This window comes from Ostrea edulis, chromosome 1, assembly GCF_947568905.1.
Source record: "Ostrea edulis chromosome 1, xbOstEdul1.1, whole genome shotgun sequence".
NCBI lineage: Eukaryota > Metazoa > Mollusca > Bivalvia > Ostreida > Ostreidae > Ostrea > Ostrea edulis.
In genome coordinates this window covers 52,586,471-52,613,236 of record NC_079164.1, presented here as the reverse complement: position 1 = coordinate 52,613,236, position 26,766 = coordinate 52,586,471, and the positions used below count along the sequence as shown (strand labels likewise).

Below are 26,766 nucleotides of genomic sequence, written 5' to 3'. Positions count from 1 at the left end.
GACCTTTTGCAGAAATCATTGTTATCGCTTCTACTTTTCAACCGTAAATGATAGGAGGATGAAACCTTTTCTAAAGCATAAAGGGCAATTAGTAAAAGCGAAGAATTTCAAATGAAGGGATTCGGTGTCCCTTAAAGGGAGTTAACGCCTCTTTATGTTTTGCGATTTATTCGTAAAACATGTCGAACTTGAGAACGGTTTGTGGTAGAGACATGGGACCAACTGGAATAGGATCGTTGACCTTGAAAATTATGTCAAGGTCATCAGAAAAAAGGAAAAAATAACACTTTTTATACTCTCTTTCCTGCTTAAGATAGCTTTGAAATATTATATGGGTAAGTATTGACTTCTTGATTGGTTTTGATAGTATGCATTATAACTTTGAACTTTGACCCTTCTGTGAATTTTGGAGACTCGGGTTGAAAACCTTGTTATCGCTACTCCTACTTATCGGAAAGTCATCAGAAACGAAACCTTCGCTAATGAATTCACAGTGAAACCCTCTTGCAAAGAAAAATTAATCAAAGGGATACGAAAACTTTTAAGCATAGCTATTGCCCCTGAAAGTCTCCAATATCATTATCTAAGCCTATAACTTTTATATTAATATAGATAGAGACATGGGACAACTTGCATTAAGAACGATGACCTTTGACCTTTAAAATGAGGTCAAGGTCAAAGTCATCAAAAATTATTGTTTTTTCATTTTCAAGGTCTTTCATAGTATTTTTAGCATTGAGAAGCTAACCGAAAGGATCCGAAAACCCCTAAACAAAGTTATTGCCCCTGAATGCCTTGATTAACATTTTTAAGGTTATAGCTTTTACATTAATATAGATAGAGACATGGGATCACTTGCATGAAGACCGATGACCTTTGACCTTCAAAATGAGGTCAAGGTCAAAGGTCAAGGTCATCGTGAAAATTATTATTTTTATTTTCAAGATCTTTTTGAGTTTCTAACATCATCTTAAATATTTTTTTTTGAATCATTGTAGGTGGAAAACCCTCTAATTGTTCGCGAACAATTAGGATTACTAGTTGTGTAATGTCTTTGTTAGCTTTATAGACTACTCTATCCTACAGGAAGCAATGCTGCTTACTATAAAATCTTGTGATCACAGTAAATCTGTAAATCTAAATTTATGGAAAATACTTCAGGAATTGTATGACAAAATAGAAATGAATGTATTTCACATATTTTATGGATTCCCTTATATCAAATATATGAAAGTTGAAATTTTTGCAACTTGAAGGCATGTTAATTTTTTAAGATATTGTTCATATTAGTTATAAAACACTATAAAACCTAAAAATAAACATGTGAAAAGGTGGCACCTGTAAGAATTCCAAACATAATTACTTTGGACATGGTTATTTGGACAAATTTCATTGTTCACTGCAACACTTCAGAACTCTTTAAATTTGTTGATACTGTATCAACAAAATTAAAGAAGTCTTTCAAATGTTAAAGACAATAATCACTATAACTTTGGCCCCACCCTGAAACCAAAGCCACTACTCCTAGGATCATGAAATTTACCATTTTGGCAAAGGGCTACATGTACCTGCTCCTTCTAAATATTTATTTAGTTTAAATTTATTAGTATCAATAGTATTAAAGATGTTATTTAATGCTTCACATGTAAACACTATATGTCAAGTTTGACCCTGCCCTGGAGTCAGAACCTCTACCCAGGGGATCATGAAATTTACAATTTTAGTAGAGGCCCTCCTGCTCTACATCACTTTGCATGTTCTTACATGTGCGATTATAGAAAAGATGTTTGAAAAAATTTCAATTTTTGGCAGTTTTTGTCCCACTCTAAGGCCCCCAGGGTTCAGGAGTCCTGAAATTTACAAATTACAATGTATAATGATGGTGAAATGTGGTAATTTTATGGTATGAATCTGTAGACCAGTTGTGAAAAAGTGACCCAACTTATAAGCGGCTCAACGACAAAACCTTCAAAATTAATCTGAAAAAAGCAACCAATTTATACGTAATGTTCAATTGTTACAGACCCTGAAGCGTGCTACACCTCCAATGCATTTTGTTTCGTTCCGTGTGAACCGTTCAGCGTTTCATGCAGACCGTTCAGCATTCCGTGAAAATCTTGCAAGAATCGTTCCGTGCATGATCAAACCACGCCCATAGAAACGTGAAGATCGTTCAAACCACGCCCTTACAAACGTACAGACCGTGCAAGTAATTTCCGAATGGGATGTAGGACAGGTAAACATTGTTGGGAATTTGAGCAATTATTTCAAAATGTCTCTAAGACAGGCTTTCATTTCAACAGTGAAAATCTGCAAATAATCAAAAGAAAACAGTTTATTATAAAACCACCAGGCAGAGCAAAACCCAATACCATTTTATCACCCTTGGTAGTTTCTATCAAATGCAGAGACATGTATATCTCTGCCCTCTGTAGTTTTTAATTATATATACAGTATAATTTGTCCAAACCGGCCTCTGAGTACTCCGGCGCTCTGTCAATTCCGGTCACAAAATAGAGTCCCTAAAATTTCTTTAACAAATCCTTTATTAATAAATCCCTGTACTCCAGATACTGCGTATTCTGTATATCGGCCGGCTTACACAGTCCCAACTGCTATTAATTAACTCTAATTATCCTGTTTAAACCTGCCCCTCGATGATACACTAACCTAATTGTTACAGTAAATCGTATTCGGTTTACACGAGGTCCCAACTGCTTGTAATTAGCTCTAATTATCGTATATTAAAACCAGTCACCCCACGATGACCAACCTGTCGGTATTCGGTCGATCACACGCGGTGTACACAAAGGGTGTCGTCTCAAGGGAAGCCTCAGGTAAGGAAAACAGTTCAACTGGCGACGAGTCCTAATCAGTTTAAAATAAAAGCTGGTTTTTGGGGGATACACTTTTCAATTTTGACAGCACCACGCACGAGATAATGGTGCACGGGCCTCCCCCAAAACGACAGAGACGAAAACTGACAACAACAGACAAAGTTCAATTAATCGATGAATTCGATACATTCTTGGAATGAAACAAAATCGTCAACAACACAGTCATATTTTCCAAAAGCAGGGTATACCTCTCTGGGCTCTCCGACGAGTCAGACAGTGGTGATATACAGTTAAGTTAGCTCAACTCGCCATATCCGGTCGATCACTTGGCATTACATCAGTTTCCGTTCCACAAATTGAGACAATTAAATGCGATATTTCCATTGAAGACGAAAACTTGGAAAGAGAAATTTTAGACGAACACAACACAAACTTGACGAACGCACATGATGTAGCACCTGAAGATGGCGATGATGTAGACGAAATCGACATTTTATTCACAGAAAAGTGCGCGAATGATTCCCAGATTTTTAAACCGTTTAATAAAAATTGAAACTTTTTCAAAAGAACACGACGATAAAATACTGACATCTATATTTTCACATTCTGAATTCTTTTGTGATATAATAAAACATTAGCATTCGTTACACACGTATGCATAATTGACAGCGAATACAAGGGAAGCAACTCTCATACTTTTCAACATTCTGCACTCCAGACTCTGTGTAAACCGGCCAATTTCTTTGGAACCACACACAGCCGGTTTAGACAGATTATATACTGTGTGTATATATATATATATATATATATATATATATATATATATATATATATATATATATATATATATGAATATAAATGAATAATTTTTGTTGTCTTGTTACACTTATATGATCAAGTTTCTCTTTTTGAATGATTGTTTATCGGAACTGTCAGTATAATGCAAAGATCAACCTGTGTATAACTTCTATGCAAATTCCACTGTGCTTTTTTTTTTTTTACCACAATAGAGGTCAGCTAATCCGGGTATTTGAAATTAACATTCGTACAGAAGGTGTGAAAGTCGAAGGGGGCAATTGAAACATGACAAACGAGGTGTTTATATCTTTTGTCTCTCAAAAGTGAATGCAGTTTTCTATAGGTATAAAATTGAGGCAAATGCAACAATTTAATTAAAATTGGATGGTAGATCCGCTCGCATATCTGTTGATCATTACTGTTATAAGTGTAGTTAGTCATTATTTGTTTTATCGATTCATTTATATGTTTGATTTATTTCTCAATCTATTTCAATAATATTTTGATTGTTTCTTTTTGTTTTGTAATTTTCCCTTCTAATCCAAGGTGACAGGTTCTTATTGACTGGATAATATGATGTCTAGACGCAAAAATGAAATTTATCGTGTTGTACATGAGTAATCGTTTTGAAATGAATCATTATCATTTCTTTCTAAACCTTTTTTAATATCTAGAATACTGCTATTGTATTGAAACTATTCCTTGTTTAAACTAATCCCATGATGAAACAAATAATACCGAAAAAATCTAAGCATACAACGCACGCCTACTGTTTCATGCAGACCGTTCACAAAGCGTGCAAGCCACGCCTACAAAGTGGTCAGCATTTCGTGTGAAGCGTTTCATGCAAACCGTTCCATGCAGATCATTCAGCGTTTCATGCAAACCGTTCGCCATTCTGTGCAAGAATCGTTTCGCACCATTTCGTGCAAGTGGTGTAGAGTACGCTTCAGGGTCTGTAACAGATGATAAACGACACATGATGACTGACACAGACCAATAGTAAAAGGTCACCTGACTGACTAAGAACGACCAAACAACTTGACAAAAACATAAAATAAAGAATTTCTTACCATCATCATCAAAGCACATGTCGTACCATCCTTTACCCATTGCAAAGTCAGTCCTTTCTCCATGGCGACAGATAATCAATTTTCTTTGCTCTCGCTTTTCCTCAGGAGTAATGCGATGTTTTTTCTCTTTTATGAAGACTTTATTGACCTATATTATAAATCCAGTATTTGCAATAAAGTTACAATACTGTATAAGCAGACTTTTTAGCGAGGATTTAATTTTGGCATTATTTGTCAGGGTGTTGAGATCGCTAAAATTGAATATCGCTAACAATTAATTCCGTATCATAGGTAATAGTACTTTTTCCTGGAATTCTAAAGTCGCTAAAATTAGCTCTCACTGAATATATATACTCATTGTTATGGGAAAATTGCCAAATTTGTGACTCCTAAATATTCCACTTATACAGTATCACGTTCAAGAGAATACATAACTGTATACTTAGTGGTGGCTATAGAAACACGAATAACTGAATCTTACCTTAGCATAATCCTTGTCATCGTGCCATATTGCATCATAATCTTCCTCTACAATGATTCCATTGGTGATGGCCATTGACTTTGGCCTTACTTGTAATGGTAAAGATCTAGTGTGTAAGCAGAACATTATCTAATTAAAACTTTCTTACAGTAATAAGTAGATCTAAAAAATCTGTAGAACCTCAGGGTCGTCTATCTCTTTGAATTGGGTCCGATAAATGGACCCTTCCAATTGGGGAAAAAAACCAAAATTCCCAATTTACTTATCTAGAAATTCCCAATATCACAAACTGTTACATTGTGTTTATAAAAACAAGAGGCCCATGGGACACATCGCTCACCTGAGTCACCTTGGCCCATATCTGAAGACTTTCCATTTATATTTGCATGTAAAACCTTAGTCCCTATTATGGCCCAAACTAACCTTTGCAAACTTGAATCTACACTATGTCAGAAAGCTTTCATGTAAATGTCAACTTCTTTGGCCCAATGGTTCTTGAGAAGAAGATTTTTAAAGCTTTTTCCTATGTTTGTATGTAAAACTTTGACCCCCCCCCCCCCCCCCCCCACTACTTGTGGCCCCATCCTACCCCCCGGGGGCCATGATTTGAACAAACTTGAATCTGCACTATGTCAGAAAATTTTCTTGTAAATATCAGCTTTTCTGACTCAGTGGTTATTGAGAAAAAGATTTTAACTATATATTTGTATGTAAAACTTTGATCCCCCTTGTGGCCCCATCCTACCCCCGGGGCCCATGATTTGAATAAACTTGAATCTGCACTATGTCAGAAAGTTTTCATGTAAAAATCAGCTTTTCTGGCTCAGTGGTTCTTGAGAAGAAGATTTTTCCTATATATTTGTATGTAAAACTTTGATCCCCTATTGTGGCCCCATCCAACCCCTGGAGCCCATGATTTGAACAAACTTGAATCTGCATTATGTCAGGAAGCTTTCATGTAAATCTCAGCTTTTCTGGCTTAGTGGTTCTTGAGAAGAAGATTTTTAAAGTTTTTCCCTATATATTTGTATGTAAAACTTTGATCCCCCTTGTGGCCCCATCCTACCCCCGGGGGCCATGATTTGAACAACCTTGAATCTGCACTATGTCAGAAAGTTTTCATGTAAATCTCAGCTTTTCTGGCTTAGTGCTTCTTGAGAAGATTTTTAAAGTTTTTCCTATATATTTGTATGTAAAACTTTGACACCCCCCCCCCCTTGTGGCCCCATCCTACCACCGGGGGCCATGATTTGAACAAACTTGAATCTGCAATATGTCAGCAAGCTTTCAGGTAAATTTCAGCTCTTCTGGCCCAGTGGTTCTTGAGAAGAAGATTTTGAAATGACCCCACCCTATTTTTGCATTTTTGTGATTATCTCCCCTTTGAAAGGGACATGGCCCTTCATTTGAACAAACTTGAAAGCCCTTCACCCAAGGATGCTTTTGGCCATGTTTGGTTGAAATTGGCCCAGTGGTTCTGGAGAAGAAGTCGAAAATGTGAAAAGTTTAACAGATAGACGGACAGACGACGGACAAAAAGCGATCAGAAAAGCTCACGAGCTTTCAGCTCAGGTGAGCTAAAAATTAAATCGTGTTAGTTTCGTTTTTACTTATGACTTTTGGCGCATTTTAGACAATGTAAAATTTCCCAATTTGACCCAAAACGTCAATAATTTTCCCAATCTAATGGGACCCAGACCCTGTACCAAAAAGGACAGTGACAGCCCTGAACCTATATAAGAAGAGTACTGGAAACTGTACATAGTATGTCCATCACAAGAGTACTGGAAACTGTACATAGTATGTCCATCACAAGAGTACTGGAAACTGTACATAGTATGTCCATCACAAGAGTACTGGAAACTGTACATATTATGTCCATCACAAGAGTACTGGAAACTGTACATAGTATGTCCATCACAAGAGTACTGGAAACTGTACATAGTATGTCCATCACAAGAGTACTGGAAACTGTACATTGTATGTCCACCACAAGAGTACTGGGAACTATACATAGTATGTCCATCACAAGAGTACTGGGAATTGTACCTTGTATGTCCATCACAAGAGTACTGGAAACTGTACATAGTATGTCCATCACAAGAGTACTGGAAACTGTACATAGTATGTCCATCACAAGAGTACTGGAAACTGTACATATTATGTCCATCACAAGAGTACTGGAAACTGTACATAGTATGTCCATCACAAGAGTACTGGAAACTGTACATAGTATGTCCATCACAAGAGTACTGGAAACTGTACATTGTATGTCCACCACAAGAGTACTGGGAACTATACATAGTATGTCCATCACAAGAGTACTGGGAATTGTACCTTGTATGTCCATCACAAGAGTACTGGAAACTGTACATAGTATGTCCATCACAAGAGTACTGGAAACTGTACATTGTATGTCCACCACAAGAGTACTGGGAACTGTACATAGTATGTCCATCACAAGAGTACTGGGAATTGTACCTTGTATGTCCATCACAAGAGTACTGGAAACTGTACATAGTATGTCCATCACAAGCTTCTGTAGAATGTTTTTTTTTCTTTAAAAGCAATGAGTTGTAGAACTTTACTTGAGGTAGTATCATCATCAAGTTGTGACATACTTTCTTTTGCATTTTTTTAATAAAAGGTTTTAACTTAAAAACTTGATAAAGGTATAGACAGACAAACCAAGAGTTCTGTATGTAAAATATTTCCCCAAAATTGACTAAGTTCAACAAGAGGCCAAAAGGCCTTATCAGTCCCCTGAGTATTTTAAAATATTTAAAAGTACCACTACCCCCAAGGGCTATGAAATCTAGAAAAAAAATTCCTGTTCTGCATATCCAAGCTAAATTCTGATATTCAGCAACAGTATAAAACAAGATGTGTTCTTAAAACTTAAATCCCCCAAAAGTGTCAATACTCATGAAAGACTTCTCATAATATATAGGTAACATTAACACAATATGACTAATTTGGACCTGTCCTAGAGTCAAAACCCTGGGGTTACAAAATTCACATATTTGGTACATTCTTTTCTGCTTTTCCTACATATGCATTTAGTTTTTATAAAGTATCAGCAAAATTAAAGACTGACTTCAAAATCACTATGATAATTTTGGCCCCACCCTGGAACCAAATCCCCTACCCCTGGGATCATGAAATTTACAATTTTGGTAAGGACTACCTGCTCCTTCTAAATATCAATAGCATTAGAGAAGATATTTAAATGTTTCACACATAAAAACTATAAGTCAAGTTTGGCCCTGCCCTAGAGTCAGAACCTCTACCAAGGGAATAATGAAATTTACAATTTTGGTAGAGGCATTCCTGCTCTACATGATTATGCATTTAGTTTTTCTTACACATGTGCAGTTGTAGAGATTCTGAGAAGAATATTTTTTTAAATATTGGTCAATGTCTGACAGTTTTTATCCCTCCCCCAAGGCTCTGTGGGTGCAGAAGTCCTGAAATTTACATCTTATGTCACCCTTGTAATAAAGATGCTTCATACCAAATATGAAAAGAATTGAAAGAGTAGTTATCAAGAAGTTAAAAATGTTCAATTGTTTACACATTTAATCACTGACCATTTTGGTCCCACCCTGATACCACAACCCCTACCCCTGGGATCATGAAATTTATAATTTTGATAAAGGCCTTCCTGCTCTACATCACTATGCATTTAGTTCTTCTGACAGATGTGTGGTTGTAGAGATAATTTTTGAAAATTGATCAATTTCTGCCCCACCCCTAATGTCCCAGGGGTGCAGTCCTGAAATTTACAATTGAAGTCCCCCTTATCCCAAAGATGCTTCATACCTAATTTGAAAAGAATCCAATTCTTTTCAAATTTGGTATGAAGCAGCTACAAAGACAAAAATGTTCAATTGTTAACGCATGATGATGGGCGATGACCAATTGCAATTACAACGAGAGGCCCATGGCCGCATCACTCACACGGGTCACTTTGGCCCTACCGTTGTCCATCTGTCGTGATTTTTAAAAGATTTTTTATCAATTTTTATTCCCATAAAAATTTTTGACCCCATACTGTGGCCCTAAAGGATCACACATTACTTGAAAATGAATTCAGAGAATACCGAGATGCCTCAACATCAATATGACTAACATGATCTTGCTTTTCTGGATGTCTTATGGTCATAGATCATGGTATGATATGAAAGACCTTGCCATAAAAAATATATATATACAAAACATGAAAGCTCTATCTTAAATAGTTCAGGAGATATTGAATAGGTCAGATTTTCACTAAATGTTGGTCAAACTTCCAGGTCAAAGTCACAGGGTGTCAAACACCAAAATATAACAAGGACTTGCCATAAAGAATATATATACAAAATATGAAACCCCTACCTTAAATAGTGCAGGAGATATTGAATAGGTCAGGGTGTTTTTTTTTTAAAAGTAGGTCAAACTCCAAGGTCAAAAGATCAAACAGCATTTTATCACAAGATCTTGCCATAAAGAATCTATAATAGAGAAAATATAAAAGCCTTACATAAAACAGCTCTGGATATACTTAATAGTTTGTGTTTTCATATAAATAAGTCAATCTTCAAGTTCAAGGTCACAAGGTCAAAGGACATGATATGAAAGGTCTTGCCATAAGAAATTTATGTACAAAAAAAATCTACCTTAAAAAACTCAAGAGTTCAAGGTCAAAATGCTTAGGGCAGAAAGGATTTGGGGTAGGGCATTTAAAATTGCTGTAAGAGGGATAGAAAGTTCAGAATATCATGCAAATAGTACTGTGGCACATATCATCTATTCTGCCCGATGACAATATTCCATCCTTACATTTGATCATTTGGGACTATATACATGTTCTATATACTGACAATAATTTTGATTAGTTGCAGAGACATGCTTGAAAACTTTCAGTATATTTCGAAAACATTCATGTTAAAATATTCCAAATGTACATGTTATCATCAAAGCTTTACAAATCAAGCATCTTTTGATTTTTCAGTTTACAAACCCGCCATCTTTTGCTTTTTCAGTTTACAAACCCGCCAATCTTATTTTTTGAAAATCAAAATAAGAATAAAAGTGGCCAAATTTGTTTTTATTTTCAAAATTTGCACTGATCGACCCAATAATTTTCTTGCTGGAAAAAATAAAATCCTTGTCAATATAACCTATAACCATTATGTCACATTAAATGTGCACTTAAAATACACGTGCATGTATATGAAGCTAGCATAAATGGCTGTGTCAGGACATCTGCATGTTTCATGTTTTTATAAAATTAATTTTAGATGTCTTGATCAGAGGTATGAATTACAAAACAATTCGTAAAAGTCCAAAGAAAAGATTTGGTGGGGGGCATCTTATGGAGACTGGTCAGGACACTTGAATGAACCTGCATACAAGCAGGAAAAGCTGTTGTGACTAGAAATGTCTGGGGGGGGGGGAACCAGAAAACAAAATAGAACGGAAGTAATTGAAAATTTGGGGTTGTTTTTTTTTGGTTTTATTCAACAGAGAATTTTTAAGATTTTATTATATTTTTTACCCTCCTCCTATCCAAATTTTTAATATTTCATAAAAGTAAAAATTTAAAAAACTGGCCTTATTGAAAATTTCCATGACTTTACCTGTGAAGTGCCCAGGTCCATGTTTCTGCTGTTTTCTGGGTGTAGACTCCAGGGAACATTCCTAGTACCCCAGTCAGCCATGACACTCCAGGATACCAGCCATCTTTGGTTTTAGTAAGTTCTTTAGGATCAAGAAAAATGTAATCTCCATCAATGAGCTCCAGTTCATCTCCAACTTGAGGAGTGTAGGCTTTTACCACTTTCCGAATCTAATAATAAAAAAATAAACATATCATAATGAAACAAATGTAACAGGAAGAGAGAAAATGCAATGAACCAGACCGGGATTTGAACTCTGGCCCCCTGATTCTCTGGTCAAGTGCTCAAATAACAAAACTATCTGGCCACCAGTGATCAAACCCAGCCCACCGCCATAATAAATTCTATCACATTGTACAATTTTACCACATTGCATAAATATAGCTAAAAAATGCATATACTGTTAACTCTGCAACTTTTTAATGTCAAATAAAGTCACTCGTATACTATGTACCCTTAATGCTTTTCATTCTCTTACAGAATAGCTGTACAGATGTTACCAAAAGTACTATCACAGAAAAGATGCTACCAAAATCCCTCTCATAGAATAGAATTAAAAATTGTTAAAGAATAATTTTACGGATGATACCAAAATCATTATCATAGAGTAGAACTAGAGATTGTTTTTATGAAAAACAAATGTCTCTCCAGCTCCCCAAATTGGAAGTGCTCCAAAATGAAACTCCTCCCCTTCATGTACTGCATGGCATGGAGGAGAATACATGAGCAGGAACATCGATATTATGAACTCTGATAAGCCACATAGGAGAAGTGTTCGCAAACTATTTTACAATCTCCATCCCTCATATCCACTATTACTTAAAGGACAACTATTGGATCCTCCTGTCCCTGCAATATGCACATCTGCAATGGCATTGAAGTATTGTACAAAATTTCAAGTCTATCGGATAAGCCATATAGGAGGAGAAGCATTCGAAAGCTATTTTAACATCCTCCACCCCTCTTAGATCCATTATAACTTTTAGGAAAATAATTGTATCCTCCTGTCCCACCAATATGCACATCTACAAATAGCAATGAAGCATTGTACAAAGTTTCAAGTCTATCCGATAAGCCATATAGGAGGAGAAGCGTTCACAAGATTTTGTGACAGACAGATGGACGGACGGACAGACAGAAAGTACAAAAACAATATGTCTCCCCATGAAAGGGAGGAGACATAAATACTACAGATGTTACTAAACTTATCAGTACTCCAACAGAACAGAAATAAAAACTGTGTTGTAGGAATGTTGAATAAAGTGTGCTTAAAGGGGAACATGATTAATATAGATGGTCAGTTTCTGGGAAGACTTTGGGTTTTGAAGCTTACACATTGATAAAATTATAACTGCTGTAAATTAAACAGACTGCAATGAAAAACTACGATATATATTTTTACCTCACATTTGCCTGCCCTGGGATCTCGTGAATATAAGCGAAGATCCCATCGTACATCAACCGTGAGGTCAATTTCTTTGGCAAATTTAAGGAGCTTGTCATGCTGCTCTGGTGGGTACTGGTATGCTAGAGTAAGGTGGAGCTGTTTCTTGTGAGGCTCTATTTTGATTCCTTGAAAGAAAAGAGAATATCAAAAGTCAACAAGAGATGTTTTAGAAACATATATGCCATATACCCCTTGTGTGGGTGATACTAAATTTAAATCTAGAATGTCTGTAATGATAGTGAAAACTAAGGCTAACTGTAACAGGGGTGTTAAAGATGTTCCCCAAACATCCCCCATCTCCAGAGTAGTATTTTTTGTTTTAGTAATATAAGTCCAATTGCAGACCTGTGATTCTTCCGTCGGAAGACAAAATCTCCCGAATTTGAGCCCCCCTTCCGTTCAAATGTAAAATCTTCCGTCATTTCAAATTTTCAACAACAAAAATTTTCTGAGCGCCATTTTTCGATATTGATAAGGAAAAACCCCGAGACAATCGAAAGTCATCTATTTTTCTGTCACAGGACTGCACAGGTAAACAGGTAAATGTCAATTAACGAGGGTACAGTAATTACTGAAGCCATTTGAGGAGTTTATTTATGATTACATAGCAATTAGTGATAATAAACAATTAGTGGATGATTAAAAAGATTGTTTTTGGCACACGCTCTGGTGATTAGGAAGTGATACTGACAGTTGAAGTTGTTATAAAAACATCAAGTCGGACGATCTTTGATGCTGTTGAAAACTTGGTAAGGTGCAGGTGGGAAAAGAAAGTGGGCACTGAAGATGTTCGTAAAATGTGTGGACAGAATGACACAATTGTATTAGAATGGATTATCTCTAACTGAACTGTATATTCAAAGATGGATACGGCAAGACGACGATGGGGTGTGTACAGTTCGAATTTTCTCAATATTTATTTACACATACATGTATAAATAGTACGTGGCCAAGTCTTGTAACATATATTTGTTCACTACACGTTTCACTGAAAAAACGTTTTCAGATATATGCAATGTAGTTCTTTTACGTGAGAACATGTTCTTTATATTATTTAGCTCACCAGTGCTGAAATCTCAAGTGAGCTTAAATTTGTTAGTAGGCCTAGAACTAATATGTTGGTCAACTTTTCTGAAAAGTGATAATTGTTATAACTTGTTATCTCTGTAATAAATATATAAATATAACAAGTTTTTTTCTTTTAATTGTGGTTTTTAAGGTATTGACTTAAGAATTATCAATGTTCTTAACACAAAAGAGGAATTATCAATGTTCTCAACACAAAAAGGATCTGATGATTATGAACTCAGACACTTGTAACACAAAAAAAACCTACTAGTAGCATGATTTCATTAGCCAATGAACACACAAAAACGGTAAAAAAAAATGTCGATAAAAAATCTCCAGTTATCAGACCAAAACTCAAGCTGAAAATTTTCAAATCTCCAGTTGTGGCATGACAATTCTGTCACAGGTCTGCAATTGAATGGTTCAATTGACACATAATCTATATTACCAAAAGTAACTATGAATTTCACTCTATTTCCTTTCTTGCACATTTGGATGCATTTAACTATCAAAAATTTGTCAGTATGACACCAAACCACTAAAATAAACCAAAATTATCACCTCACAGGAAAAATCCGCTAATTTTTTCACACAACTGACTAAATCCAACAATATGTAATTTTCTTTAAAAAATTCAAGAAAATCAAAATCCTTGCCACATGCACCTTTTCAATATTATTACAAACACTTTGTAGAATAAGAAGAATGTGGGAGGAGTTAGATGGACAAACCATCCACATAACATTAAATTTAAAATAATGGGACAAAACTCTTACAAAAGAGGTAGCAATGGATCAAAACTGCAAACAAATCTAGAGTATCTCAGACAGAATCTATGCAGCAAGTTTCAGCTGTGTGACTGAGAAATGAAAAACAAGAGGCCCATGGGCCTAGAATTGCTCTTCTGATACATTGTAGAACAGGCAAAAATTCTCACTAATCAAGATTCATCAATTAACAAAGTTTGATGATGTTAAGTCAAATAGTACATGGAAATTAAAATGTAACTGTCCAAAAGTAGGTCACGGTGACCTACTTTTGGTCGACACACTGAAGACTCAAGATGCATCAACTGACAAGTCAAATAGTATTCAAATATAGCCGTCAAATTCCAAAAGAAGGCCACAGTGACCTACTTTTTGGTCGACACACTCCAAAGACTCAAGATGCATCAACTGACAAAGTTTGATAATTGAAGTCAAATAGTATCTGAAATATTCAGATATAAACGTCAAATTCCAAAAGTAGGTCACAGTGACCTACTCTTTGGTCGACACACTCTGAAGACTCAAGACCCATCAACTGACAAAGTTTGATGATTGTAAGTCAAATAGTATCTGAAATATTCAAATATAGCTGTCAAAATCCAAAAATAGGTCACGGTGACCTAATTTTTAGTCAACACACTCTGAAGACTCAACATGCATCAACTGACAAAGTTTCATAATTGTAAGTCAAATAGTATCTGAAATATTAAAATATAGCCGTCAACAAACTATAAAGACTCAAGATGCATCAACTGACAAAGTTTGATGATCCTAGCTTTCATAGTGTCCAAAATATGCATCTAAAATTGAAAATGTGAAATTTGAATGTCTGCAAAGTTCAAAAAGTAGGTCATTGTGATCTACTTTTTTTTTATAAATATGTTTCGAGGACCCCTAGACGCATCAACTTACAAGGTTTGATGATTCTAAACCTCTCGGTATCTGAAATAACAACCTAAAATGTATTCATAAATGATAAGCCATAAAATTCAGAAAGTAGGTCATGGTGACATACTTTTCACATGACGCAGTTCAAGATCCCATGATCCATCAACTGACAACTTTTGATGATGATAGGCTCAAAAGTGTCCAAGATATGCATCAAAATCCATTTAATAATAATTACCTGAGAAATTCATGAAGTAGGTCACCATGACCTACTTTTGAGACAACATGATATTAGGTCCTAAGATGCATCAACTGACAAAATTTGATGATCCTAGTCCTTATACTAAGCAAAATATCAAAGTTTTAACAAAACAAAATTTAAGATCAACTTTGACCTTGAGATCACACCCTTTGCCCCAGGATAATGCCTTGAACAATTTTTTATCTACAACCTATCCTCATCCTTATGCATAAGTTTGGTGATAATTTGCCCTGTGGTTCTTGAGAAGAAGATTTTTTAGCAACCACTACTTTTGTTTACATTTTCCTAATTATCTCCCCTTGTTAAAGGGTCACAACCCTAGTTTTAGTACAAATGAAAGCCCTTGGGCCAAAGATACCCTGTAACAAATTTGACAAAAATTGGCCAAGGGGTTCTTGAGATATAGCCCTTTTTCCAAAAAGTTGACGCACACCACACGCCAGACATATGGCCATATGATTAGCTCTTTGAGCCTTCGGCTCAGAAGAGCTAAAAAGAAATAGAAAACCCTAAAGTGATGGATAGACAGACACCCCTGATTCATACTACATCCCATCTGAAGACAGGCGTACAAAAACTGCTGTGTTTCCTTTAACCCAACCTACCCTATTTTAAGTACCAACCCTAAAGATTTTATGTTTATCTACAGTTTTAATCAGTATATTTGTGGTTTTGATCAGCAAATACTTCATTTGAAACAAGAGGCCCATGGGCCATATTGCTCACCTGAGTCACCTTGGCCCTGCCGTTGTTCAAGGTCAACACCAAAGTATAACAAAGTTTCGCCATAAAGAATCGATATACAAAATATGAAAGCCCTACCTTAAATAATTGTGTTACAATGTCTTGTCATACAGAATCTCTATACAAATATAAAAGCCCTACCTAAAATAGTTTCTGATACACTTAACAGGTATTTCTTAAAAGTATGTCAAACTCAGAGTTCACTGTCAAAGGACATGATATGAAATGAAAGGCCTTGCCTCAAGAAATTTACATACAGGAGATAAAAGATATACCTTAGATAGTTCAGGACATATTGAATAGGTAAGATTTTTATTAAAAGTAGGCCAAACTTCCAGGTCTGAGTCACAAGAACACACACCATTGGATCACATAAAAGGCCTTGCCATAAATATTGTATATACAAAATATGAAAGCCCTAGCATAAATAGTTCAAGAGATATTTCTAAAGATATTTCCTATTTATATAAGCATATAAAAGCATAAAATCCCCTATTGTGGCCCCAAGGGGCTATGATTTGAACACACTTGAGCCTGCACTATGTCAGGAAGCTTTCATGTAAATTTCAACTTTTCTGGCCCAGTGGTTCTTGAGAAGAAGATTTTTAAAATATTTTCCCTATTTATTCGCATGTAAAACTTTGATCCCATATTGTGACACCACCCTACCCCCAGGGGCCATGATTTGAACACATTTGAATCTGCACTATGCCAGGAAGCTTTCATATAAATTTCAACTTTTCTGGCCCAGTGGTTCTTGAGAAGAAGATTTTTAAAATATTTTCCCTATTTATTCGCATGTAAAACTTTGATCCCATATTGTGACACCACCCTACCCCCAGGGGCCATGATTTGAACACATTTGAATCTGTACTATGCCAGGAAGCTTTCATATAAATTTCAACTTTTCTAGCCCAGTGGTTCTTAAGAAGATTTTAAAATGACCCCACCCTGTTTTTACATTTTTATGATTATCTCTTTGAAAAGAGCATGGCCTTTCATTTGAACAAACTTGAATCCCCTTTACCTAGGTATGCTTTGTGTAAAGTTTTGTTGAAGTTGGCCTGCTAGTTCTGGAGTTTATTTCTAAAATTTGTCAGTGTATTTTTGCTATTATCTCCCCTTGGAGGGCATTGCCCTTCATTTGAAAAAAAATTGAATACCCTTCACCCAAGGATGATTTTTGCCAAGTTTGGTTGAAATTGGCCAAGTGGTTCTGGAGATGAAGTCGAAAATGTAAAAGTTTACAGACAGACAGACGGATGGCAGGATAGACGGACAGACGATGGACAATTGGTGATCAGAAAAGTTCACTTGAGCTTTTAGCTTTCAGCTCAAGTGAGATAAAAGAGGAGAGCATTAGTGAAAGCATTTGCAGTGCATTTTCTTTACATTCTACTAATGGAAAAGCAGTACAACTAAGGTGAAATAAGATTTAAAATTATTGCAACATACCTTGACACCGTTAATGGAAACACAGCATTTTTCATTTTTGGCCTAATGAAAACTAGAACTGTCCTAACGTACGGTACTATTACCCCCATCGAAATAGGGGTATATTTGAAATATTGTATAGCTGAAGGCCAGAAAAACATGATTTACAATATTATTATTATTCATGTTTCATTTGAATACAAGTTACAGAATACACTAAATTCCTTTGATCTAAATATTTATCAATGATCATAAAGAGTGAAAATTGTCAGAGAAATCCATGCACTAGCCTCTTAGAAAATATCTGGACAAAATCATATCCACAGACTAACAGACAAACTGACACAATGATTTCATTATACACTATCCTTATGAACTTATACAGTAGTCTATGAGAGAACATGTCATTCCAAAATTTAAAACTATTTAAAATGACAAAGTCCATAAAGTTGAAGAAAAATAGCCCTGTCATGATAAAATTTGAAATGCACATCTTTATAATTATGGTGAATAAAGAGTGTATATTTTCAGAAAAATCATTGTGTTTGTCTCTCAGAATATGTCCTGACAAAATCACGCCTACAGACAGAATTGTACCCTTAACTTATGCAGTAATATCTGTAAGAGGACATTAAAAAATGCAAATAGTTAATTAAGTCCAAAAATATGCACAACTTCCTTAAATGTTAAAAAAAAATCAAAATCAAAATAACAAGTGCACAACTTCATTATCCATACAAGATATCATATATACAAAGTCTTTAATCAAATCTGTTCATCAGTGTTAAAAATATACTCTGAACAAATTACAGATGGACTAGGTGATTCCAGTATACCCCCTCAACTTCATTTGCGGCGTGTATGATAATTCATAATGATTTACTTACAAGAATTTTGTAAGCAATATCAAACATGTATTGGTGAAAAAAATAGCATAAACTCTTCCTGAATAAAACTAGTAAAAAGGACCCTGATTAAGGCTGCATAGCAGGGAATGGTGAGCACAGGTTGGAATCATTCATCATAAAATTTATTTAGAAGACATCTACATATTTAAACTTTTCTTACTGATTTTATATGCTGGAATGTCATTGATGAATTATATTGTAATATCCCACCCTTGTATTTATAAATCTGACTGGCCACTTTAACCCATTCAAGAATTATCATCATGATGTAGTAATTTTATAGCTGCATGATCAGCATAGCTCTTTTGGCAGACAATAATGACAGAACAAGAGGCTCATGGGCCACATCGCTCACCTGAATCACCTTGGCCCAAAAGATTTTCTCTATATATTTGTATATGAGTCTTCGATCCCTAATGTTGCCCCAACCTACCCCTGGGCATCATGGTTTTAACAAACTTGAATCTGCACTAAGTCTGGAAGCATTTATGTAAATGTAAACTATTCTGGTCTAGTGGTTCTTATAAGAAGATTTTTAAAGATTTTCCCTATATATTTGAATGTAAAACTTTGATCCCCTATTGTGGTTCCACCCTACCTCCAGGGACCATGGTTTTAATAAACTTGAATCTGTAATATGTCAGGAAGCTTTTATGTAAATGTAAACTTTTCTGGCCCAATGGCCCTTGAGAAGAAGATTTTTAAAGATTTTCCCTATATATTTGTATGTAAAACTTTGACCCTCCTATAGTGGTTCCACCCTACCCCCAGGGACCATGGTTTTAACAAACTTGAATCTGCAATATGTCAGGAAGCTTTCATGTAAATGTAAACTTTTCTGGCTCAGTGGTTCTTGAAGATTTTCCTTATATATTCCCATGCAAATCTTTGATCTCCTATTGTGGCCCCATCCTACCCCCGGGATCATGGTTTTCACAAACATCTGCATAATGTCAGGAAGCTTTCATGTAAAAATAAACATTTCTGGTCCAGTGGTTCTTGAGAAGATTTTCCCTTTATATTTCTATTTAAACTTTGATCCCCTATTGTGGCCCTATCCTACCCCAGGGGCCATGATCTGAACTAACTTGAACCTACTTTATACCAGGAAGCTTTCAGGTAAATCTCCACTTTTATGGCCAAGTGGTTCTTGAGAAGATTTTTAAAGATTTTCCCTATACATTCGCATGTAGAAATTTGATTCCCTATTGTGGCCCTATCCTACATCCGGGGATCATGGTTTTGACAAACTTGAATCTACACTATGTCAAGAAGCTTTCATGAAATTTTCAGCTTTTTTGGTCCAGTGGTTCTTGAAAAGAAGGTTTTTAAATGATCCCACCCTACTTTTGCATTTTTGTGATTATCTCCCCTTTGAAGGGGGCATGGTCCTTCATTTGAACAAACTTGAATCCCCTTCACCACAGGGTGATTTGTACCAAGTTTGGTTGAAATTGGTCAAGTGATTCTGGAGAAGAAGCTGAAAGTATGAAAAGTTTGTAGACAGACGAACAGACAAATGGACGGACAACGGGTGATCAGAAAAGCTCACTTGAGCTTTCAGCTCAGGTGAGCTAAAAACTAAGGTCTTTCTTGCTGCTGATACACCATACCAAATTTGAATACTACATGATAATTGTAAGGAGTTTGTGAACAGACAAACAAACAGATATTCATTACTGAAGAGCCCAGCTAATTTTCAGAACCCCCCAATAAAATAATTGTTTAATACACCGTACCTCCTTTAGCTAGTTCTTTGCAGAACACTGAGACACATTCTTGTAGGAAATCATACATGTTATCCTTCACAAATAAACCAACAAAATTCATCTGACTAAAGAAATCCAACTTCAGGTGGTCTGGGGCCTGTCGAAGTTTGCTTTCTAACTTTAGGAAGCTATCACTCAAAAATCCTGCACTTTTATCATCAGCCTACAAAGAAAGTGACATCAATACATTAAAATCCTGCACTTTTATCATCAGCCTACAAAGAAAATGTCACCAATACATTAAAATCCTGCACTTTTATCATCAGCCTACAAAGAAAATGTCACCAATACATTAAAATCCTGCACTTTTATCATCAGCCTACAATGAAAATGTCACCAATACATTAAAAGTTGGGAACATGGATAATATATGGCTACATCTTACAAAAGATGCAGAGGAAAAAATATTCAGAGAGAATGAGTAATGGTGGGTATGAATATGAACATATCAAAAGGTTCAGAACTCACTGTAAAGAAGGGACACATTGTGATGTGTGGGAAGTAGGAATGGGCCCCATTCCATCCACACTGAGACAAGCTTTTCTCCCAGAACTTGTTCAGTTCATCCTGTAATTTACCATTAGGACAAAGGTACAGCACATATTCTCTACGGGTTCCATCGTCTAGGGTGGGGTCTTCTACATGTGATAGAAGCCTGTAAAATATAGTTTTATATCAATATGATAATTGCAGTGTGTACTAAATGCTTCTGTGTGCTGACCAATTAATCACATGCATGAAATGTTGTAGTTAGGTAACTGACAATCCTAACAGACATTGCATTTTTTAAAACAAGAAATGTTTCAGAAACATGCATGCCCCTGTGGTGCAAAATTGAAAAGGGTTATACACATCATGTATCACTTAATTCAAAGTAGTGCCAAAACAATTCAAGATATTGAGCAGACAATATCTTCCTATGTCCAGAGTGGATTGACCCTTGACCATGTGACTTCAAAATAAATAGGGGTCAGCTACTCTGTACCAAGTTTGGTATTGATTCTCAAAATATTGAAGAGACAATAATTACTATGTCCAGTTTAATCCTTGAACTTTGACCATGTGAACCCAAAATTAATAGGAAAGTTTTGAAATATCTGTTCAATCCCAAATAAGTGATACAGGCTAAATAGGAAAATCTGTAGTTGTGAAACTTTTTAAACTTTTTGAAATAATAGATTGTATGTTCTTTACTTTAAATTTGCAAACAATTTTCATTGTCATTGTGCACAAAAATCTAATACAGTATTCTAATGGTCAGTACAAATCATTTGTGACTAAAAGTACACTGTCTTCCAAATATGAGCCTATCACAAACTTCTAGGTAGGACCTTTCTAAAAATAATTCTTTGGGGACCTTCACTTTTGCTCACACTATTGTTATAAACATTCTTTGTACCAAGTATGAATCTCCAATGTTTATCCATATCACTTATTTATGGCAGAGACAAACACTTTCAACTTTTTTCAAATGGCACAAAGTCATAACATATACCATAGGCCACTGTCATTCCTTTTATGATGTATGAGCATCAAATTTCCCTCTATTACAGAGTTATGTGGTTAATTTCAGCATCGCAAATAATAAATTTTAGTTTCAAATTGTAAATTTGAAAAATTCAAACATATGTATCCCCCCCCCCCCCAAAAAAAAACAACAAAGAAACTTGATATGACAAAGTGACTTTTTCAAATAAATTGTTTTCCCAAGTTGTAACTTTGAAAAATTCAAAAACATATATGGCTTAAAAAAAACAAAAGAAACTTGATATAACAATGTTACTTTTTCCAGATTATAGGTCTTTCCTTTTGTTAGCCTGAATTGATCCTTTCAGTAATGAATCATCACAAAAGTGGGTACTTTCAATTTCATACAAAACAAATGAGTGTGCATTTTATATCCATTCCACTGCATGTACTTAATGCTTAGGAACTGCATTGACAACTAAGAAGGTCAGAATCATTAGGGGCTCAAGAATAACTATAGTTTTGTTCAAAAGATGTCAATCATTTTAATTACCATTGTGAGAAAATGGCAAAATATTCAAAAGAAATGTTTTCTATAAATTGTAATGATAATATTTCTCAGGGATAGGGTCAATTGAATTGAAAATGTAATTAAATACTTTCAATTATATTGATGAATTTGTAAATTATTTCAATATTTCAAATATCTTTAACATTCTGGCATATTATTCCATAACTCAATGTGTACAAGCCAATGGCCATAGTATATATTACAGTCAAGTAAAAATTTTCCAATCACAATTTCAGACGATTGATTATTCATTTGCATCATTTTATGATAATTATCAAGTATCCATTGTCCTCGAGTGTTCTTACTGTTTGTCACTGTACATAGTTTTTTCAAAAGCAAGCTTATTTATCGATAAAACGACCTCAAGTTTTGTAGTACTCTCTATATGTGCCTAACTGATACCACAGGCTGAGGGCAGGAAACCTGCCTATATGAGACAAGCTCACTAGCATCTGATGAAGGCTGAGGACAAGAAGTGCTTGCCTATATGAGACAAGCTCACTAGCATCAGAGTACTTGACAAATAGAGTACTAGCCCTGCAGTGTCTTATCCAACCTGGTAAGAAATGTTTGCCCAGTATTGATAATTGCTTTACCCAATATAAAACTAGCACCCGGTCACAATGCTAAGCAATTAACTTTCCATAATTGGGAAAAAGCGATAAATTAACATATAAAGTGTAAATGGCAAAGGTGCATAGTCCCCAAGGATGGAATGATTAACATGCCCACTGTTGGTATATATGTGGTTAAGTAAATAGTTGATAATATATCTGATATTAACAAGGAAGTAATGTCTGTCTATAATAGCTGTGTAGATTTTAAAGGTATAAGTCAATGTTTTCAACATTTTTCATTCCTTTTACATGTATATGCATACATATGGTGTAAAATGATCCACATTTACTTTTAAATATAGATAAAGTATTTAAATGCAAAACTTTGACAATTCCGATGAATAAAAAAACCCACTCAAATTTCAAAAGCATCTGTCATTTAAGATGAATAGTTTGAAAGCTTTTAAACAGACCTTCGTCCTATTCATACTCTTAGGCTGTAAGCTATGCAAAGTCACAATGAAACTTGATCAATGCCATTCTCTGATTATAGCGTGTTTAGAAAATGTGTATCTTACATGCATTGGATTATTATCCATTACAACAACTATGTCAAATTTTGCAACCCAATTGTGATCCCAACACAGGGGTCATAGTTTGGAAAATATTGAATCTACACTGGTCTACATGAAGATTGTTGCTTGAATATCATTTTGACAAATTGTAGCCTTGTTATCTTTGAGAGGAAGAGTTTTAAAAAACTTTTCTTATTTATTCCTACATGAAACTAGTGTGGCCCAATCCCGGTGATCACGGTCTGAACAAACTTAAATCTGCATTACATGGAATGCTTGTATGTAAGCACCTCTTGACCCATGTAGGTCATGATTTGAACAATCTCAAATATACGCCACATGAGGATGTGCATCAACTGTAACTTTCTTGTTCTTGAGAAGATTTTAAAACAATTCCCTATATATTCATTTTTTTTTTTAAAACTTTGGACCAACTCTGCCCCTGATGGGCTCTGATTTGAACAAACTTGATTCTATACTATTATATGGGAACTATAACATACTAATTCTAAAATTTCTGATATAGTGGTTCCTGTGGAAAAGATGTTTTAAATTACACAAATACATATTTTTCCCATTTCCTATATATTTACATTTTATATTATTAATCATAAATGTTTGAAGTTTCATTTTTTATCATCCTTCATATAAATTCTAACAGAAAGTGGGGTGTCTATGCAACTCATCATAATTCATGTACCTATATCTAATAAACAAGGTGTATTACGAAAGAAAAATGAGAAATAAATTTCTAGTCTGTTTACATTGATACAGAGCATGGGGGTAATTTCTGTATAATTGGCTTTGCAGATTATAGAAATTAAACTAGTATGCTTCCAGCGTTTTCTTAAATACAAAAATCATACATCTATTTAAGATATAACATTCACGTTTTCGTGGATGATGCAGGATACCCTCTGAGGTCGAGAAAATGTTGATTCGTTATAAATGTATTTCAAACAACATTTCAAGACTGAGGAGGTTAGCCTGCATCATCCATAGACAAGAAAGTTATATCTCTATTCTACTACAACTCAGAAATATACAATCGATTCGTTTACCTATATAGCTACGAATTGGGTCACCATGATGTCACGAGTTTCAAGTATTTAGTTTGATGTTGACCGATTATATCAACTACTTTGAATACACACTAGTTCAAGAAAACTATGCATATGTGGAAGAGGGTTGTTTACATGAGTATCAATCTCAGAAATGCAGATGATTAATTTATATTGAATGACAAAAGATTCTTCAGTCAGTTATGAATTCGTTTTGCAACATATATTGACTACATTTATGATTCATCATCCATTTTTATTATCCAGGCCCTTTATCAATCCCTTTGCAAGGGTGAGGCCTGGCTGTCCTGTCAAGATTGAAGTCTTTCTTTCCATACTTGGTGATCCTGTGGATTGACACTATCTAATCCTGTAGAATAGCAGCAGAAATGTAGGCCAGTGTCAGGGGAATAGCAGCAGAAATGTAGGCCAGTGTCAGGGGAATAGCAGCAGAAATGTAGGCCAGTGTCAGGGGAATAGCAGCAGAAATGTAGGCCAGTGTCAGGGGAATAGCAGCAGAAATGTAGGCCAGCGTCAGGGGAATAGCAGCAGAAATGTAGGCCAGTGTCAGGGGAATAGCTGCAGAAATGTAGGCCATCGTGTACACTTGTGGTTCTTTCAAAGATTTTTAAAGAATTTTCCTATGTAACTCTTGCGGCCCCACCAGAACCACAGGGGCCATGGTGTAACCATCTACACTACATGATGATGCTTGCAGATCAACCCCTACAGTACCCTTGTGGTTATTGAGAAGATCTTTAAAGAATTTTCCTGTTACAGTATATTCATAAGTAACATTTTGAACCCCTGCTGTGGTCATGGAACCTGGATTGTCCCATAGTGTGAACAAAATTGAATCTATACTACATAATGTATTCTTGTAGTTCTTGGGAAGATGATTTCAAAAAAATTTCCTCTAAATTCCTTCTGTAAAACTCCTTCTGTGAGCCCCCCAAACATCCAAAGTTTAAGGTGTGAATTTAAAACATGACTTTACACAACATGAGAATGCTTGTATATAAATCTGACATACAAAACCCTGATGGTTCAGATTGGGATTTTTAAGAATTTTCCCATGTATTATGAATAAATAAAATCTTAACCCTTCTTGTGGTTCCACCATGTGCCAGGGGGTCATGGTATATTGTAGTATGAATAAATAAAATCTTAACCCTTCTTGTGGTTCCACCATGTGCCAGGGGGTCATGGTATATTGTAGTATGAATAAATTTGATTATAGGGCACACTTGATTTACTTGCACTGTCAATTCACTTTTCTGAAATAAAGTACAGCACCTATTATTTTTTTTTATTATTATTATTTCCCCTTGGAATGGGGCATGGTGTGCTCCTTCATTTTAACAAACCCCTTCTTCTAAATATTCCTTGTGCCAAATTTGGCTGAAATTAGCCCTTAAGGACCTTGAGAAGAATACAAAAATGTGAGAAGTTTACAGATGACAGACAAGATGGAAGCAAACAAATTTTGATAAAAAATGAGCTCTGGTAAGCTACAACAAGAGGCCATTGGGCCACATTGCTCACCTGAGTCACCTTGGCCCATATTTAAAGATTTCCACTACATATTCGCATGTAAAATTCCGATCCTTATTGTAGCCCCAACCCCGGGGGCCATAAATTCTGCACTACGTCATGCAAATGTAAACTTTCCTGGCCCATTGGTTCTTGAGAAAAAGATTTTTAAAGATTTCCTCTATATATTTGTATGTAAAACTTTGATCCCCTATTGTGGCCCCATCCTACCTCCAGGGATCAAGATTTTAACAAACTTGAATCTGCACTACATCAGGAAGCTTTCATGAAATTTCAGCTCTTCTGGCCCACTGGTTCTTGAGAAGATTTTTAAATGACACCACCCTATTTTTGCATTTTTGTGATTATGTCCCCTTTGAAGGGGGCATGACTCTTCATTTAAACAAACTTGAAAGTCCTTCACTCAAAGATGCTTTTTGCCAAGTTTAGTTCAAAATGGACAAGTGGTTCTGAAGAAGTTGAAAATGTAAAAAGTTTACAGACAGACAGACGACGGACAACTGGCGATCAGAAAAGCTCATTGAGCTTTAAGTTAAGGTGAGCTAACAAAGAGAACCGCCAACGGTACATACTACACCCGTGAAAAGCTAAAATAGGGTGTTTTTCTTACACAATGATTTGTAGAACTTGGCTTCTAGTAGTATCACCAATCATCAAGGTGTGACATACTTTATTTCATCGAAAAAACAAGACAATCACGTACTCTCTATGCAATATTTTCACTTGGCATAAAATGTATGAGTACCAAGTTTAATGGTCCTTGCCCAAACGATCGGTCTGCATCCTGCTACTACGACCTTGACCTTTGGAAACAGCATCCTCCACTTGGCATAAAGTGTTTGTGT

General features: G+C 35.4%; 1 protein-coding gene across 1 annotated transcript in view; it reads right to left on the bottom strand.

The window, feature by feature from the left end:
- Positions 1–26,766, bottom strand: part of LOC125650257 (ecdysteroid-phosphate phosphatase-like) — a 43,769-nt gene that overhangs the window by 12,687 nt on the left and 4,316 nt on the right. The window contains exons 3-8 of the mRNA XM_048878387.2: positions 20,605–20,791; positions 20,107–20,299; positions 12,252–12,421; positions 10,811–11,019; positions 5,190–5,295; positions 4,709–4,856 (exon numbers count right to left, since the gene is read on the bottom strand). Coding sequence (XP_048734344.1) covers positions 4,709–4,856; positions 5,190–5,295; positions 10,811–11,019; positions 12,252–12,421; positions 20,107–20,299; positions 20,605–20,791 — 1,013 coding nt within the window. The remainder of the gene's footprint in view (positions 1–4,708; positions 4,857–5,189; positions 5,296–10,810; positions 11,020–12,251; positions 12,422–20,106; positions 20,300–20,604; positions 20,792–26,766) is intronic.